The sequence below is a fragment of the Dermacentor albipictus genome, chromosome 5 (assembly GCF_038994185.2).
Source record: "Dermacentor albipictus isolate Rhodes 1998 colony chromosome 5, USDA_Dalb.pri_finalv2, whole genome shotgun sequence".
Classification (NCBI taxonomy): Eukaryota; Metazoa; Arthropoda; class Arachnida; order Ixodida; family Ixodidae; genus Dermacentor; species Dermacentor albipictus.
The window spans coordinates 38,175,297-38,192,286 of NC_091825.1; the positions used below are offsets into that span (position 1 = coordinate 38,175,297).

General features: G+C 50.6%; 1 protein-coding gene across 1 annotated transcript in view; it reads left to right on the forward strand.

Moving 5' to 3' along the window:
* Window positions 1–16,714, forward strand: part of LOC135909510 (decapping and exoribonuclease protein-like) — a 104,892-nt gene extending 88,178 nt beyond the window's left edge. Inside the window, exon 6 of the mRNA XM_065441484.2 lies at window positions 16,215–16,714. Coding sequence (XP_065297556.1) covers window positions 16,215–16,335 — 121 coding nt within the window. The 3' untranslated portion in view covers window positions 16,336–16,714. The remainder of the gene's footprint in view (window positions 1–16,214) is intronic.
* The last annotated feature ends 276 nt before the right edge of the window (window positions 16,715–16,990 follow it).

Genomic DNA, 16,990 nt, shown 5'->3' on the forward strand with positions numbered 1-16,990 from the left:
AGGAGGTTGTGGCCAAGTACTGCACCAGGGTGGCCAATCCTGCTCTGGTGAGAGAGTGCGTTACCGGTTCTGGTCACCGGGATCAAGTCGCACTCCAGGCCTGTTTGTGCAATTTTCTCATCACACGGTTTTTTTTTGTATTTTCTGGTGGAGAATTGTTCGGCACCGGGATTTGAATCACGGTCCTCTTGCACGGGAGACGGATACTCTACCGTCCCCGCAGGAGTTAAATTAAAAATTAAATAATGGGGCTTTACGTGACAAAACCACTTTCTGATTATGAGGCACGCCGTAATGGAGGACCCCGGAAATTTCGACCGCCTGGGGTTCTTTAACGTGCACCTAAGTCTAAGTACACGGGTGTTTTCGCACTTCGCCCCCTTTGAAATGCGGCCGCCGTGGCCGGGATCCGATCCCGCGACCTCGTGCTCAGCAGTCTAACACCATAACCACTGAGCAACTACGGCGTGTCCCGCAGGAGTTGTACGCCTCATTTAACCTACATCATCATCATCATCAGCCTGGTTACGCCCACTGCAAAGCAAAGGCCTCTCCCATACTTCTCCAACAACCCCGGTCATGTACTAATTGTGGCCATGCCGTGCCTGCAAACTTCTTTATCTCATCCGCCCACCTAACTTTCTGCCGCCCCCTGCTACGCTTCCCTTCCCTTGGGATCCAGTCCTTAACCCTTAATGACCATTTAACCTACAGTGGTGCCCTATTTGATGAGTCAAGGTTGACCAATCTGAGCTCGGTTATACCGCACGGATGGCACTCGGCTACTGAACCCGGTATTTATGACCTGCACATGTGTGGCCATACATAATTGAGGATATTTAATTTTTTTAGGAGGGTTTCCGTACAGTGATAAAATGAAGGAAAAGACATTAAAAGGAAAGAAAAAAAGAAAAAAAAGGAACAAAAAAGAAGAAAAAGCGGAAAAAGGGAACATAACATAGGGTTTGAACTCGTGACCCTTCAATGTTGCCCGGAAAGGTAGCTCAGTCGGTTGGTTCGTCAAGCCATAGGTTACTTTCAAGCGCCATAGCTCCTGCTCCGAGCCTCATACTTACGTGAAAAGGGACTGATGATGTCCGCGACAGTCGGTTTTAAAGCGCAACCGTGGTAGGGAAACGGAAGTCGATATAAGCATGCGTGGCAATGATACGCACACGACAAACTGCCTTAAAATATTTACACTTGAGGGGAAGCTTCGTTAACAAACTATAACACGGCAATCAGCACTCGAATACGACGAGACAAATTATTGAGACGTAGAAAATTCCCTTGAAATTATGATGGTTTGCGAGACAAATGCTTTATGTATTGAACCTCTTAAAAGATGAGTGGGGAAATATGCGCTCACCGAGAGGGCATTGTCAGCACCAGACCACCACCAGGCGCCTTACTGAGATGTGGAGAGCTCCGCGGCCGGAACGAAGCCTCCCTTCTCCGCCGGACAAGAGGGGAAAACGCGCTTTCCGATCGCTCAAGGTTGCGCGGACATAGTATAGCTCTAGCGTCTAGGAAAAGTTTAAACAAGTGCGAGGACGCATGGCGTGGGAAACTAACCGCCAGAATAGCTATCTCAAGGACTGCTGCTAACGAGGGCGAAATACCTTCGTGTAATTATAACAACCCTAATAGGACTGCTTTCAAAGAAAAAAAAGAAAAAAAAGGAAACGGCCCAGAAGGGTATACTACGAGAGCTATGACTGATACGTTTCTATATATATGTATTCATCTGATCTATGGGATCGCATGCGCACGCTGTTGCTTTGTCTCTGCGTGTAGTAGTTAAGAGAGCCAGTTTAAGGGCGGAGAAGAAGGAAGGAGAGGAAAGCAATATATCAGCGCCGTGGTTTTAAAGCACAACCGTGGTAGGGAAACGGAAGTCGATATAAGCATGCGTGGCAATGATACGCACACGACAAACTGCCTTAAAATATTTAGACTTGAGGGGAAGCTTCGTTAACAAACTATAACACGGCAATCAGCACTCCAATACGACGAGAGAAATTATTGAGACGTGGAAAATTCCCTTGAAATAAATATGGTTTGCGAGACAAATGCTTGTATGTATTGAACCTCTTAAAAGATGAAGGGGGAAATATGCACTCACCGAGAGGGCATCGTCAGCACGAGACCACCACCAGGCACCTTACTGAGATGTGGAGAGCTCCGCGGCCGGAACGAAGCCTCCCTCCTCCGCCGGCCAAGAGGGGAAAACGCGCTTTCCGATCGCTCAAGGTTGCGCGGACATAGTATAGCTCTAGCGTCTAGCAAAAGCTTAAACAAGTGCGAGGACGCATAGTGTGGGAAGCTAACCCCCAGAATAGCTATCTCAAGGACTGCTGCTGACGAGGGCGAAATACCGTCGTGTAATAATAACACTAATAGGACTACTTTCAAAGAAAAAAAAGAAAAAAAGGAAACGGCCCAGAAGGCTATACTACGAGAGCTATGACTGATACTTTTCTATATATATTGTTACAAGCACGGGGAAAAGGGGTTTATTGAGGCGTGCGAGAGCAGGAACGGCAGGCTACGAACAACAGGAATGGCCGCTGCACAGTCTTCGTTCTCCTCTTCCCCCCTCTTCTTGATCCCCGCGTCCCTTTGACGCGCTTGGACGTAACATACCTCCCCTCGCAGACAAAGCCCCCTGGGCGAGTCAACTAGCTTGTCGTGGCGTGCATGATTTCAACCGTGCGACATGCGCGACTTGTGTCCTAGCAGAACGTCTACCAGTGTTCGTGAGGCGCGCGAGAGTATAATCCACTTCGCTGACTTTGTCGATGACAACATACGGTCCATCGTAGTTTGCCAGCAGCTTTTGACACAAACCGCGCTTCCTTACGGGAGTCCAAAGCCAAACGAGATCACCAGGGTTATATGTAACTGGCCGATGTCGTGCGTCGTAGCGGGCTTTGGAGTTTTCTTGTGATGCGAAAGTCCGAAGACGCGCAAGTCTCCGAGCCTCTTCAGCGAGGCACAGCGTATCGGTGACCGTAGGATTGTCGTGGTGGTAAAAAGGGAGGACAGTGTCGAGCGTATACCGGGGCGGCCGAGCATATAGAAGGAAGAAGGGGCTGTAGCCGGTTGTCTCGTGCTTGGCGGTGTTGTATGCGTAAGTAATAAACGGTAGAACTTCATCCCAATTCTTGTGATCGGACGCAACATACATAGAAAGCATATTTGTGATCGTTCGATTAGTGCGCTCAGTGAGGCCGTTCGTTTGCGGATGATATGGCGTCGAGTGCCTGAGGTGCGAGTTACACAAACGCACAAGCTCTTCCACTATATCCGCCGTGAATTGACGTCCCCGGTCGCTTATGATAACACCAGGTGGTCCATGTCGTAGAACAATAGCGTGAAGTAAGAAAAGCGACACTTCGGTGGCAGTTGCTGATGGTATAGCCGCCGTCTCGCAATAGCGTGTGAAATAGTCGGCGCAGACAATTATCCAGCGGTTCCCCTTAGATGACTTTGGAAAAGGGCCTAACAGATCAATTCCAACTTGCCGAAAGGGTGAGCTGGAAGGCGGCACAGGTTGAAGGAGACCAGATGGGGCAGTGGTTGGGCGTTTCCGACGTTGGCACTGTATGCAGCTGGCGACATAAAACTCAACCGAATGTCGCATCCGGGGCCAGTAAAAGCGTTCTTGAATGCGATAAAGTGTGCGCACTGTGCCTAAGTGACCAGAGGTAGGGTCATCGTGCATAGCCTGAAGGATTGCTGGCCGGAGACGCTCCGGCACCACTAGAAGGAAGCGTGCACCCGTGCTTGAGTAGTTCCTTTTGTACAGGAGCCCGTCACGTACACAGTAGCTGCTTGTTGCACTTGAATGGGCAGAAGTAAAGAGTGGCTCCAATTTAGTGTCTGTCCGTTGCTCTGTTTTGAACGCATCGATATCTGGGAAAGCGGGTGTCACAGTAGCGACGAGATGATCAAAGTCGTCTGCGTCGCAGTCCGTCGTGGCAAGCGGCATACGGGAAAGGCAGTCTGCGTCAGCGTGTTTTCGGCCACTCTTGTAGGAAACAGTGAAGTTATATTCCTGCAACTTCAAAGCCCAGCGCGCAAGGCGACCACAAGGGTCGCGAAGGTTCACGAGCCAGCACAGGGAATGGTGGTCTGTGACGACTTGGAATGGGCGTCCGTACAAGTACGAGCGAAATCGCTGAACCGCAAAGATTACAGCGAGGCATTCTTGCTCTGTCACCGTGTAATTCCGTTCAGGTTTGCTTAATGAGCGGCTTGCATAAGCAATCACGTGCTGACGGTCATCATAGCGTTGGACCAATACGGCACCTAGACCAACGCCACTAGCATCTGTGTGGATTTCTGTCGGCGCAGTAGGATTGAAGTGGCGAAGGATAGGTCGAGAGGTTAACAGGAACTTCAGCTGACGAAATGCAGAATCGCACTCGGGTGTCCACTCAAACCGTGCGTCTTTATGTAGCAGATTTGTCAGAGGATAAGCGACGTCAGCAAAACCAGGAATAAATCGGCGAAAGTAAGAGCAAAGACCCAGAAAACTACGAAGTTGCTTCACTGACTGCGGTGCACTGAATGCTTCGACAGCTGCCGTCTTGAGAGGATCAGGCTGGATACCGTCTTTGTCAACAAGATGACCCAGCACAAGGGTTTGACGGTCACCAAATTTACATTTCTTGGAGTTCAGAACCAGGCCGGCGTTTTTGATGCAGTCGAGGACAGTATCCAGGCGCGTATTGTGCTCATTGAATGTGCGCCCGAATATAACAACGTCGTCAAGATAGCACATACAGATGTTCCATTTTAACCCACGCAGAATGGTGTCCATGAACCTTTCAAAGGTTGCTGGAGCGTTGCACAACCCAAATGGCATCACATTGAATTCGAATAATCCATCCGGGGTTATGAAGGCTGTTTTCTCTCTGTCTGTCGGGTGTATCGGGATTTGCCAATATCCTGAGCGCAGGTCCACTGAAGAAAAATAAGAGGCCGAATGAAGGCAATCAATTGCATCATCAATCCGGGGCAGCGGGTAGACATCCTTCTTAGTCATGGCGTTTAATCTTCGATAATCGACGCAAAATCTCCAGTTGCCGTCTTTCTTTCTGACGAGTATGACCGGAGCTGCCCAAGGACTCGAGGACTCTTGTATTATCCCATTTTTCATCATGTCACTCACTTGTTCCCCGATTATCTTGCGCTCGTTAGGCGACACACGATAAGGCTTTTGCCTGATCGGGCGCGCAGATCCCGTATCGATAGTATGGCGCGTTCGTGACTCGGGAATCGAGAACGCTTTGTCCGGCTGCGCAAAGTCAAACACTGACAGATGCTTAGAAAGCGTATCCACCAAGGTATGGCGCTCCCTTGTACTGAGCGACTTGTTTATCATTGACAGAAGCTTTTTGTCTGAGACTTGGCGAAGGTCAGCAGGTTCACATGGCGAGTCTGTTAGTACGGCTACGGACGAAGACGTGTATTCTGTAAAGTAGGCGAGTTTCATGCCGTCTGGAAGCAGGACGGGTTCTGCCGAGCAGTTGGCCGTCCACAAGCCAGCACGCCCGTTGCCGATGGATACCACACAATGAGGGACAAAAACGTTCTTCTTCACAAGATTTAGATGCATTGGCTCTACGGAGGCATCTAAACTGTCTGGAACTTCACCGCGACATACAACCGGCACGCACACCGAGGTGGACGCAGGCACAACAGTATCTGCAGACACACAAAGTTCACCTTGACTACAAGTCTCCCCTAAGAGCCCGGACGAAACATGGCCATCGACGCAAACTTCCCCCGTGCGACAATCAACGGTCGCACCACACTGCCGCAAAAAGTCGATGCCCAAAATCACTTCGTGCGTCGATCGGGAAATAACTACAAACTCCGTCGCGAAAACTCCACCAGCCAGGGACACTTCAGCAGTGCACACACAAACAGGGCGCAACGACTCGCCGCTCACTCCACAAAACGTTGCAGCCTGGTCCCACGGAAATACAACTTTGCGCCCCAACCGACCTTTAAAACTTAGACTCATTACGGATACAGTTGCCCCAGTATCCACTAAAGCCATTGTAGGAACACCATCAACAAGTACATGCACTTTGTTCTTAATCATAGCAACTGCAGGGGGCATTTCTGGCGATAGCACGTGTCGAGCGACCTCACCCCCATCGGCCGCGCTAGCTAGTTTTCCAGTGGTGAAGGCGAGGCTGAGCGACGCACTGGCGATGGAGATTGACGTAAACGCGGTGCACGAGAAGCTGGCGATGGCGTCAAACTCCTGTCAGATGCCGGCGAGCGGCTCCGGAAGCTTCGCTGCCAGTAATCGTTGCCGGGAGGGACGCCAGCTGACCAAGAGGTGGTGCATGGCTGTTGAGTTGTCCTCGTAAAAGGTGTGGTCCTTGTTGAAGACCCCGATCGACGATTCCACGTTGTTGGGCGACGATTGCAAAATCTCGCTATGTGGCCCGTGACACCGCAGTGGAAACACACCGGCAGATGCCGCAAATTTCGATGTTCTTGCACGTAGTCACGCATGTTGCTGTCGACTGCATAGCCAGCAGGTGGGTCCCATTCATCATGGCTAGGCATCGGCCGCCCGGAGGCGTGCGTGCGGCGAGGGCGTTGGTCGTAGTCATGATCTTGATAGCTCAGGGTCCCTCTCGTTTGTGGAGTAGACCTATACTCGACGGTCGCTGAGTGAACCGTGGGTTGCCATGCGGTCGAAACGGCCGTGTTTCGCATCTCGTGTGGTAAGTACGCACCAGCGATGCCGGGTGTGCAACGGTACATCTCTTCCCGATGGAGCAACTCTTCGCGAACAATCTGCCGTATTGTTGATGGAAGGTCAACACACGAACTCGGGTCTACACTTGCCACCGTTGTGACATTCGCCAGGCGACCAAACTTCGGTATTATCCGTCGCATCTTCAGCGTCTCAAAGGTCCTGCAGTGGCGAATGACGTCAGACACGGAATCCAAGCTTTCTTTGCCGATCAAAAAATTGTAGACGTCTTCGGCTATCCCTTTCAACAAGTGTCCAACTTTGTCCTCTTCAGACATTTGAGAGTTGACTATTTTACACAGTTTTAGCACTTCTTCGATATAAGTCGTACAGGTCTCACCGGGAATCTGAGCTCTTTGCGAAAGCGTCTGTTCGGCGCGTTTCTTTTTTGCGCTAGAGTCTCCAAAACACGCTCTGAGCTCCTCTACGAAAAGCTCCCATGAAGTGAGCGTGTCTTCGTGATTCTCATACCAGACGAGTGCTGTGTCGGTAAGGGAAAACACAACATTTGACAACTGCGCGGTCGAGTTCCAACCATTAGATCGGCTCACCCTTCGGTAGTTTGTGAGCCACTCGTCGACATCTTCTCCAGCTTTTCCTCCGAAAGTGAGTGGCAGCCGGTAGTATTGCCACGGAACGCCAGGTGCTGGCCTTGAAGCCGCGTCAGAACCTTCGGGAATCTGGCAGGCGTATTCAGTCATGTCAGGTGATGGTGGCGGAAGTCCGGCAAGTCGACGGCTTCGGCGAAGTTGAGGCAGCGTAGGCTCCGTGGTTACGAGGTGTACCCCGCACCTCCACCAATTTGTTACAAGCACGGGGAAAAGGGGTTTATTGAGGCGTGCGAGAGCAGGAACGGCAGGCTACGAACAACAGGAATGGCCGCTGCACAGTCTTCGTTCTCCTCTTCCCCCCTCTTCTTGATCCCCGCGTCCCTTTGACGCGCTTGGACGTAACAATATGTATCTTAGTAGTGTCTCATCAAACTGGGCAAACGATTGCTTGCACTCGCTTCCGTCTTATCATGCAGTGTCATCGCAAGCAGCATACAGAGCAGCTCTATTGGCTGATTTAGCTACCGCGATACCTTCTCTGTTACGCATAATTGCTATATTTGAGTGTACTAATTTGAACATATGTATGTCTGTGGTCCCAAATAGACCGAAAATAATATAATCCTTGCACTGCCGGTTGCTCCTGCTGCGCGTGGCGTCAGAGATGTCAGCCGCGTTTTGCGTAGGAGGAGTAAATTTTAATGGAGAGAAAGGAGGAGAGGTCGGCCTGGAGAGCGTGTCTCTAGCCTGCTACTCCTCACTGGGGAATGGGGAAGTGGGAAATACAGGGAAAGGTAGGTGGCGGATGATTATGATATGGTACAATGAGATACTATATACACGTTGTCCAATATGCGGATGCGCACTGGAGACGCAATACACTAAGACTAATCTTGTCCATACAAAAAGTAATCTTGCCACAAAACGTTTTTGCGCAAACACATTTCGCACTGACTACACGTCTCACAGCTTCTAGAGGCGATCGTCTAAACCAGTCTCACTTAAAAAGTTCAAAAGTGCTTTTATGGCACGTTGGGCACAGTCAACACTCCTCCGCGCGCCCAAAAGCGTTTTGCGTAGCTTAGTCTATCGCAGCCGTCACGGGTTTCTGCGACGAGCCCTTTCTCTGTACTTTGATGAAGGATGCCGGAATGCTTTCCGGAGCGGAGAGAATTCGGAGCGGCGCAGTTGAGTATGGAGGGAAGCGTCCTGGCTTCACCTCTGTGTGTAGCTTGCGGCACTATACCTTGACAAAAAGACAAAGTGACGCGTCGATGCGACAACTTCACTAATACTTGAAGCTTTAGAAACATTTTTGCATAATGTGATTCGTGAGACGACGACCTTTATGACGAGTTCATTCTATTATATCTTTAACAGTGTTTCAAGGAAACTTTATTCTAGTGATGTGCACAGCTGAACTTCATATTAGGAACCTGCCTCTTTTCTCAGCGTAAACCTTATAATGATTCAAATGAATGAAATAAAGAACTCGCGCGGCACAAAAGATAGAAGCGATATTGTGGTATTTAATGTAACGTTGGAATTCTGGTGAGTTCATATATTGCCTCGGATGAGCCCGCTGTCCTGCACACAACATTAGAACGGGGTGGAATGCGCATCGATTTGTGTCGTTGTCTGCATTCGCGGGCTTCCATACCGCTTTCAAGTAGTTGTATGCAGAACAGCGTATTTTTCCAAAACAGTGCTATAGTTCATGATTGAGCAGTAACAGGATTCCTTTTTTTCTGAAACTTACCTTTCTGCACAGCCCTGACAATAGCACAGGTGTACAAAGCACCATATGAAGAATATTGACAGGATATATTCCGCATAATGTGGGAAACTTTGCTTATAAGGTACGACATCGTGTCTTTAAAGCCCTATTATTGGGTCCCGATACATCCGTTTCGTTGACATACTCAGTAAGTCTTCTGCCACTGAAGCCATGAGCTTTTAGAGGTACCCTGAGTACGTGAAACGGCTCATTTGGTTCGCGATGCTAAGTTCATAATGTTGTCGAATGACTTGACTAGCAAGGTGCTGATATAGAAACGAGCCGTCGTGGTTTTTGCTGTCTTTGATTGTAGCTTTTGTAAGGGATGTACCAGTTCGTTGCTCTTAACTACATGAAACAGGAAATTTTTAGAGGAGATATGTAGGCCAAGCACACAAAACGTAATATAATTACTCGTATTTTTCGAATGCCGACATAAAAGGTGTCAGACACTCAAAATATGACCATAAGAACACACAGTGTAAAGAAAGCAATACTTTGTCAGAATCTGAAACTACTAAAAACTGAAAGTTTCTCAAAGTTCGAGCTATTTGCTGATCTCCAAAGCAATTATTTCGCTACATCTCACGCGCAGCCAGATAAATGTCGGTGAGTCAACTTTAACCACCCAACATGAAGGTTGTGTCTGACCCCCTTTGTATCTTATTTGTTCTATAAGCTACGAAAGCTTAAACCACCCTGCCATCTGTGAGACCTTCATTGCGCTTATGAAGCATCTCCGAATGAACAAAGCACGCGGCCCCAGTGATTGACTCTAGTTATGAAGCTCTCTGGTGCCATTGAAGTTACTTTATAAAAAAAATATGTGTTCTGGCCTTGAATGTTGGGCCTTCAGTTTTGATCTCACGATCAGGATCAAAACATGATCTCCTCCTTAGATCAAGTTTTGATCCTTGGGAGGAGATCATGTTACCCAGATGTATGTGCTCATAGAGTCTGCTACTGGAAGGTGTAGTATGACTATATTGTCACGTGGTGGTGACGTTGAATAACACAGTAGCAATACTGTGAACCACTAAACTATCTTTTATTGGGCGAACCTGTGCCCACAAAACAGGGTACACTTATAGCTCAATGATAGCGGCGAACACGCTCGGCGATCGTCGAAAATCTGATCAGCGGGTCAAGCGCGTGGGCTTTTATACAGCAATCATCGAATGTTCCAGATTAAACGTTGGGACCTGCATGCCTTCTAAAATGTTCTACACCATTCGTGTCAAGCGATGAAATCAGATAACACAACGTTCGGCGACAACAGACAGCGGATAGAAACATCGCTAACTTTCCAGAAACTTCGGATACATGCAGGCGCGTCCCGCGCTGTGCGATAACATTTGTTCGGCGGCAAAACTTGTCGCCCCATAAAGACAAGTACACGTGTCAATACCCCCCTCTTAAAAAGCATCGACCCGATGCTGCAAACAAACGAAACTAATAAGTAAGCACTCATAGCAAAGAAAAAGGCGAAATAAGGAAAGTTCGTTAGCGTCTGTAAAATGGTTTAAGACGCACCACGTCGACCACTTCAGGTCGTGCGCGACGTCGCTGTAAATGCGAAATGCCGTCTGGCACGACCTCATAGTCCAGTGCGCCAATACGTCGGATGACCTTGTAGGGTCCGAAATAGCGTCGCAATAGTTTCTCACTCAGTCCTCGTCGGCGTATCGGGGTCCATACCCAAACACGGTCGCCGGGCTGGTACTCGACGAAGCGTCGTCGGAGGTTGTAGTGTCGGCTGTCGGTCCTCTGCTGGTTCTTGATTCGCAGGCGGGCGAGCTGTCGGGCTTTTTCGGCGCGCTGGAGATAGGTAGCGACGTCAAGATTCTCTTCGTCCGTTACGTGGGGCAGCATGGCGTCAAGCGTCGTCGTCGGGTTCCTGCAGTAAACCAACTTGAACGGCGTGATCTGTGTTGTTTCTTGCACCGCCGTGTTGTAAGCGAATGTTACGTACGGCAGGACGGCATCCCAGGTCTTGTGTTCGACGTCGACGTACATTGCCAGCATGTCGGTGAGGGTCTTATTCAGCCGCTCCGTAAGACCATTCGTCTGTGGGTGGTAGGCAGTTGTCCTCCTGTGCCTTGTCTGACTGTATTGCAGAATGGCCTGGGTGAGCTCCGCTGTAAAGGCCGTTCCTCTGTCGGTGATGAGGACTTCTGGGGAGCCATGTCGCAGAAGGATGTGTTCGACAAAGAATTTCGCTACTTCGGCGGCGCTACCTTTCGGCAGTGCTTTAGTTTCAGCGAAGCGGGTGAGGTAGTCCGTCGCCACGACTATCCACTTATTTCCGGTTGTTGACGTCGGAAAGGGTCCCAACAAGTCCATCCCGATCTGCTGGAATGGTCGGCAAGGAGGCTCGATTGGCTGTAGCAATCCGGCTGGTCTTGTCGGTGGTGTCTTGCGTCGCTGACAGTCTCGGCATGTTCTGACATAACGGGCGACATCGGCGGTCAGGCGCGGCCAATAATACCTTTCCTGTATCCTCGACAGCGTCCGAGAGAATCCAAGGTGCCCAGCGGTTGGATCGTCGTGTAGGGCGTACAATACTTCTGGACGCAGTCCTGACGGGACAACAAGAAGGTAGTTGGCGCGCACTGGTGAGAAGTTCTTCTTTACAAGTAGGTTGTTTTGAAGCGAGAGCGAAGATAATCCTCACTTAAATGCCCTAGGGACAACGTCGGTGTGCCCTTCCAAATACTCGATGAGGTTTTTCAACTCCGGGTCTGCTCGCTGCTGTTCAGCGAAGTCTTCTGCGCTTAAAATGCCGAGGAAGGCGTCGTCATCTTCGTCATCTTGCGGCGGCGAGTCAATGGGGGCGCGTGATAGGCAATCGGCATCAGAGTGTTTTCGTCCGGACTTATAGGTTACAGTGATATCATATTCTTGCAGTCTTAGGCTCCACCGCGCCAGCCGTCCTGAAGAATCCTTTAAATTCGCTAGCCAACACAAAGCGTGATGGTCGCTGACGACTTTGAATGGCCTGCCATATAGGTACGGGCGAAATTTCGCTGTAGCCCAAACGATGGCGAGGCATTCCTTTTCGGTTGTAGAATAATTGCCTTCCGCTTTTGACAACGACCGGCTAGCGTAAGCTATCACGTGTTCATGACCATCTTTTCTCTGGACTAGCACGGCACCGAGGCCTAGGCTACTGGCGTCAGTGTGGATTTCGGTATCGGCGTGCTCGTCGAAGTGCGCAAGTATGGGCGGCGACTGCATGCGTCGTTTGAGTTCTTGAAATGCGTCGGCCTGCGGCGTTTCCCACTTGAACTCGACGTCAGATTTAGTTAGCTGTGTCAGCGGCTCAGCGATACGTGAAAAGTCCTTGACAAATCGCCTGTAGTAGGCACACATGCCAAGAAATCTACGCAATGCCTTCTTGTCGATGGGCTGCGGGAACTTTGCAATGGCAGCTGTCTTCTGTGGGTCGGGGCGAACTCCAGACTTGCTGATGACGTGGCCTAGGAATAGAAGCTCATCGTAAGCGAAGCGGCACTTTTCTGGCTTCAGAGTGAGCCCTGATGACTTGATGGCCTCTAGTACTGTCGCAAGCCGCCTAAGGTGATCGTCGAAATTTTCGGCGAAGACGACGACGTCATCCAAGTAAACAAGACAGGTCTGCCACTTCCATCCTGCTAACACCGTGTCCATGACGCGCCGGAATGTTGCAGGCGCCGAGCAGAGTCCGAATGGCATGACCTTGAACTCGTAGAGGCCGTCTGGCGTGATGAAGGCGGTTTTTTCGCGATCTCTCTCGTCGACTTCTATTTGCCAGTAGCCAGACTTGAGATCCATCGACGAGAAGTATTTTGCATTGCAGAGCCGATCTAATGCGTCGTCTATCCGTGGTAGGGGGTAGACATCCTTCTTTGTGATTTTGTTCAGTCGACGATAATCGACGCAGAAACGTAAGGTGCCGTCCTTTTTCTTCACCAAGACAACAGGGGATGCCCACGGGCTTTTCGACGGCTGGATGATGTCGTCGCGCAGCATCTCGTCGACTTGTCTTATAGCTTCCCGTTCTCGCGGCGAAACTCGGTAAGGGCTCTGGCGGAGTGGTCGAGCGCTTTCCTCGGTTATTATGCGATGCTTGGCAACTGGTGTTTGTCGAATCCTCGAAGACGTCGAAAAGCAGCCTTTGTATCGTTGGAGCAGACTTTTGAGCTGCTGTTGCTTAATCACGGAGAGACTTGGGTTAATGTCGTAGTCTGGTTCGGGAACCATGGTCGTCGGGCTAGATGCGGCGGAATCCGAGAGGACAAACGCATTACTGGTTTCCAGAATTTCTTCGATGTACGCGATCGTCGTGCCCTTGTTGATGTGCTTGAACTCCTGGCTGAAGTTTGTCAGCAACATTTCAGTTTTCCCTCCATGCAGTCGAGCGATCCCTCTTGCAACGCAAATTTCACGGTCTAGCAGTACACGTTGGTCACCCTTGATGACGCCTTCTACGTCGGCAGGCGTTTTGGTGCCTACGGAAACGACAATGCTGGAGCTAGGCGGGATGCTGACTTGACTTTCGAGCACACTTAAGGCAATGCGACTACTAGAGCTCTCCGGTGGTATCGCTCGATCTTCCGACAGTGTTATGGACTTCGACTTCAGGTCAATGATTGCGCCGTGTTGGTTCAGGAAGTCCATGCCGAGAATGACGTCTCGCGAACACTGTTGCAGGATAACGAAGGTGGCAGGGTAAGTCCGGTCATGAATGGTAATTCTTGCCGTGCAGATTCCAGTTGGCGTAATGAGGTGTCCTCCAGCGGTCCGAATTTGGGGACCCTCCCATGCAGTCTTAACCTTCTTTAACTGGGCGGCGATGTGTCCACTCATTACAGAGTAATCGGCCCCTGTGTCGACTAAGGCAGTGACTGCGTGGCCGTCTAGAAGTACGTCGAGGTCGGTGGTTCTTTGCCTGGCGTTGCAGTTGGGTCTTGGCGTCGGATCACGGCTGCGTCGTGTTGAACTGAAGCTGGAACGTTGCGTCGTCAAGTCGTCTTTCGTCGGTGTAGTCTTGGCTTCGCGACTTCTTCGGGATGGCGGCGTGTCGTCATTAGGTCGTCGAGATGGTTTCTTCGTCGTGTTCGTCGACGCCGGAGGATCTTCGTCAGTTCGACGAACAGCAACCGCACCTCCATCGGTTGCTGCTTTTAGTTTTCCGGATATGGGCTCGCAGAGCGGCCCCGGGCTGGGCCGGTGTATGGTCGGCGCTGCGGCGACAGGTAGCGGCCTGGTGACGGCGAACGGGATGGTCGTCGAGGGCTCCATTGAGTAGCGGCGATGTAGTCGGCGATGTCACGTGGGCGCTCTCCAAGCATTGGACGCGGCGCGTTGACGGCGAACCCTCTCAGTCCCATGTCGCGGTATGGGCATCGGCGATACACATGGCCGGCTTCTCCGCAGTGACAGCAGAGCGGCCGGTGGTCGGGGGCTCGCCAAATGTCTGTCTTTCTCGGGTAGCTGCGCTGGGCGACGGGTGGGCGTGATGGCGGCGGCGGCGGTGGTCGGCGGAATTGCGGCGTTGCAGGGCCCTGGCGCGGTGGTGGAGGGGGACCTTGACGGCGGGCGACGGCGGCGTAGGTCACCGCTTCTGGCTGGGGCTGCGATGATTGTGGTTGTAACTCGGGAACTCCGAGCGATCGCTGAACTACTTCTTTCACGATGTCGGCGATCGAAGCCACTTGGGGCTGCGACGAAGGCAGGACCTTGCGCAGTTCTTCGCCAACAATGGCCCTGATGGTCTCCTGAAGGTCGCCGGAATCCAGTCCTTGGATGGCGTGCTGCGGCGTGAGCCCCTGGCGGTTATATTGCCGGGTGCGCATCTCCAGAGTTTTCTCGATCGTCGATGCCTCTGCAGAAAACTCAGCTACGGTCTTCGGCGGGTGACGAATAAGTCCTGCGAAAAGTTCTCGCTTGACGCCCCGCATCAGGAAGCGGACTTTTTTCTCCTCTGACATTTCCGGGCCGGCGTGCCGGAAAAGACGGGCCATCTCCTCCGTGAAGATCGCGATCGTCTCGTTTGGCAGCTGCACTCTGGTTTATAGTAGTGCTTGGGCTCGCTCTTTTCGAACGACGCTTGTAAACGTTTGTAAGAAGCCGCTTCGGAACAGGTCCCATGTCGTTAAAGTGGCTTCTCGATTCTCGAACCAGGTCCTGGCGGCGTCTTCCAGTGCGAAATAGACATGCCGCAGCTTGTCGTCACTGTCCCAACTGTTAAACGTAGCGACCCTCTCATACGTCTCGAGCCAGGTTTCCGGGTCCTCGAATGTTGATCCACGGAACGTCGGAGGGTCCCTGGGCCGCTGCAGCACGATGGGGGATGCTGAGGCTGCCATTGGGGTTGCCTTGTCCACAATCTTTTTGGTCTTCTCAGGTAGACGTCCATGCTCCGGGGGCAGTCCTTGCAGTCGGCGGCTAGCACGCTGGTCTTGGGCGACTTTGGTTTTGTCGTCGGGCTTCGGGCTTGGATCGCGGCTTTGCGGGGGCGTTCGGTATATGAAGGCACAAGCACCTCCACCAGATGTCACGTGGTGGTGACGTTGAATAACACAGTAGCAATACTGTGAACGACTAAACTATCTTTTATTGGGCGAACCTGTGCCCACAAAACAGGGTTCACTTATAGCACAATGATAGCGGCGAACACGCTCGGCGATCGTCGAAAATCTGATCAGCGGGTCAAGCGCGTGGGCTTTTATACAGCAATCATCGAATGTTCCAGATTAAACGTTGGGACCCGCATGCCTTCTAAAATGTTCTACACCATTCGTGTCAAGCGATGAAATCAGATAACACAACGTTCGGCGACAACACACAGCGGATAGAAGCATCGATAACTTTCCAGAAACTTCGGATACATGCAGGCGCGTCCCGCGCTGTGCGATAACATTTGTTCGGCGGCAAAACTTGACGCCCGATAAAGACAAGTACACGTGTCAATATGCTGTGTCGAGAGGATGTTACAGCTCTTGGAAGACAGCGATCATGAGTGTCTTGTTTGTGTTGCGCTAGAGATGTTTTTTTAAAGGTGACTTTGATGTACATGTCATTCTTTCGCTGCAGCAGGCTGTTTTCTGACCCGCAGGAACGCCTACATTTTCGAGTACGTGCCTACTTCAGGCGAAGTTGTCTGCAAGCGCCTGACAGATCCCGGGAACCTTTACGGGCTGCCACATTGGTTCCTGGAGGCGTTCGAAGGTTATTGAAGTGTCCACATCAGCTGCTGTCATAATCGCACCTCATGCGATTATTTAACGACAGCTGTTCTTCTAGATTTTTAAAGGAGTTTGATATTTTCTGGGTGCCCGCAAAACGTTCTACTTGAGGAAGATGTACGATGGTCGCGCATTGCCTTATGGAAGATCCGAAGTATATTGTTTACAATTTGTCATTATTGCAAAATTATCGCTGTTTTTACTAATTTTCGATAGAGCTAATGCTTTTGAATTTTAACGCTTGATGACAGTGCTCTATAAACGTTAAAATATTTCAGGTAATTACTGTACAAGGTAAACGAACGGTTACAGAACTCGCAATGTTCATTGACGAGGCAGGCATAAAAATAAAAACATTTTTTTACACCTGCGTGATTGTCATTATTTTTGTTGTTATTACAGTTGCAGCAGTGACTTGGCGGTATTCCTCGAATAGGTGATGCGTTACACTCCCACAATTGGCTCTCGGATCTCGAAACGAGCGTTATTTCTAGCAGCCAATGTCTTCCTTTGTGAAGTTGCAGCATCCTTAAGCAGCTGCACCACAATGAAAATAATGTTTTGAGAAAGGGGGAACAAACGCAACCTATTTTGCAAAGGCGCTGCCCTTGTGCTCAACGATAATTGAGGCGCCAAATTTTTTTGC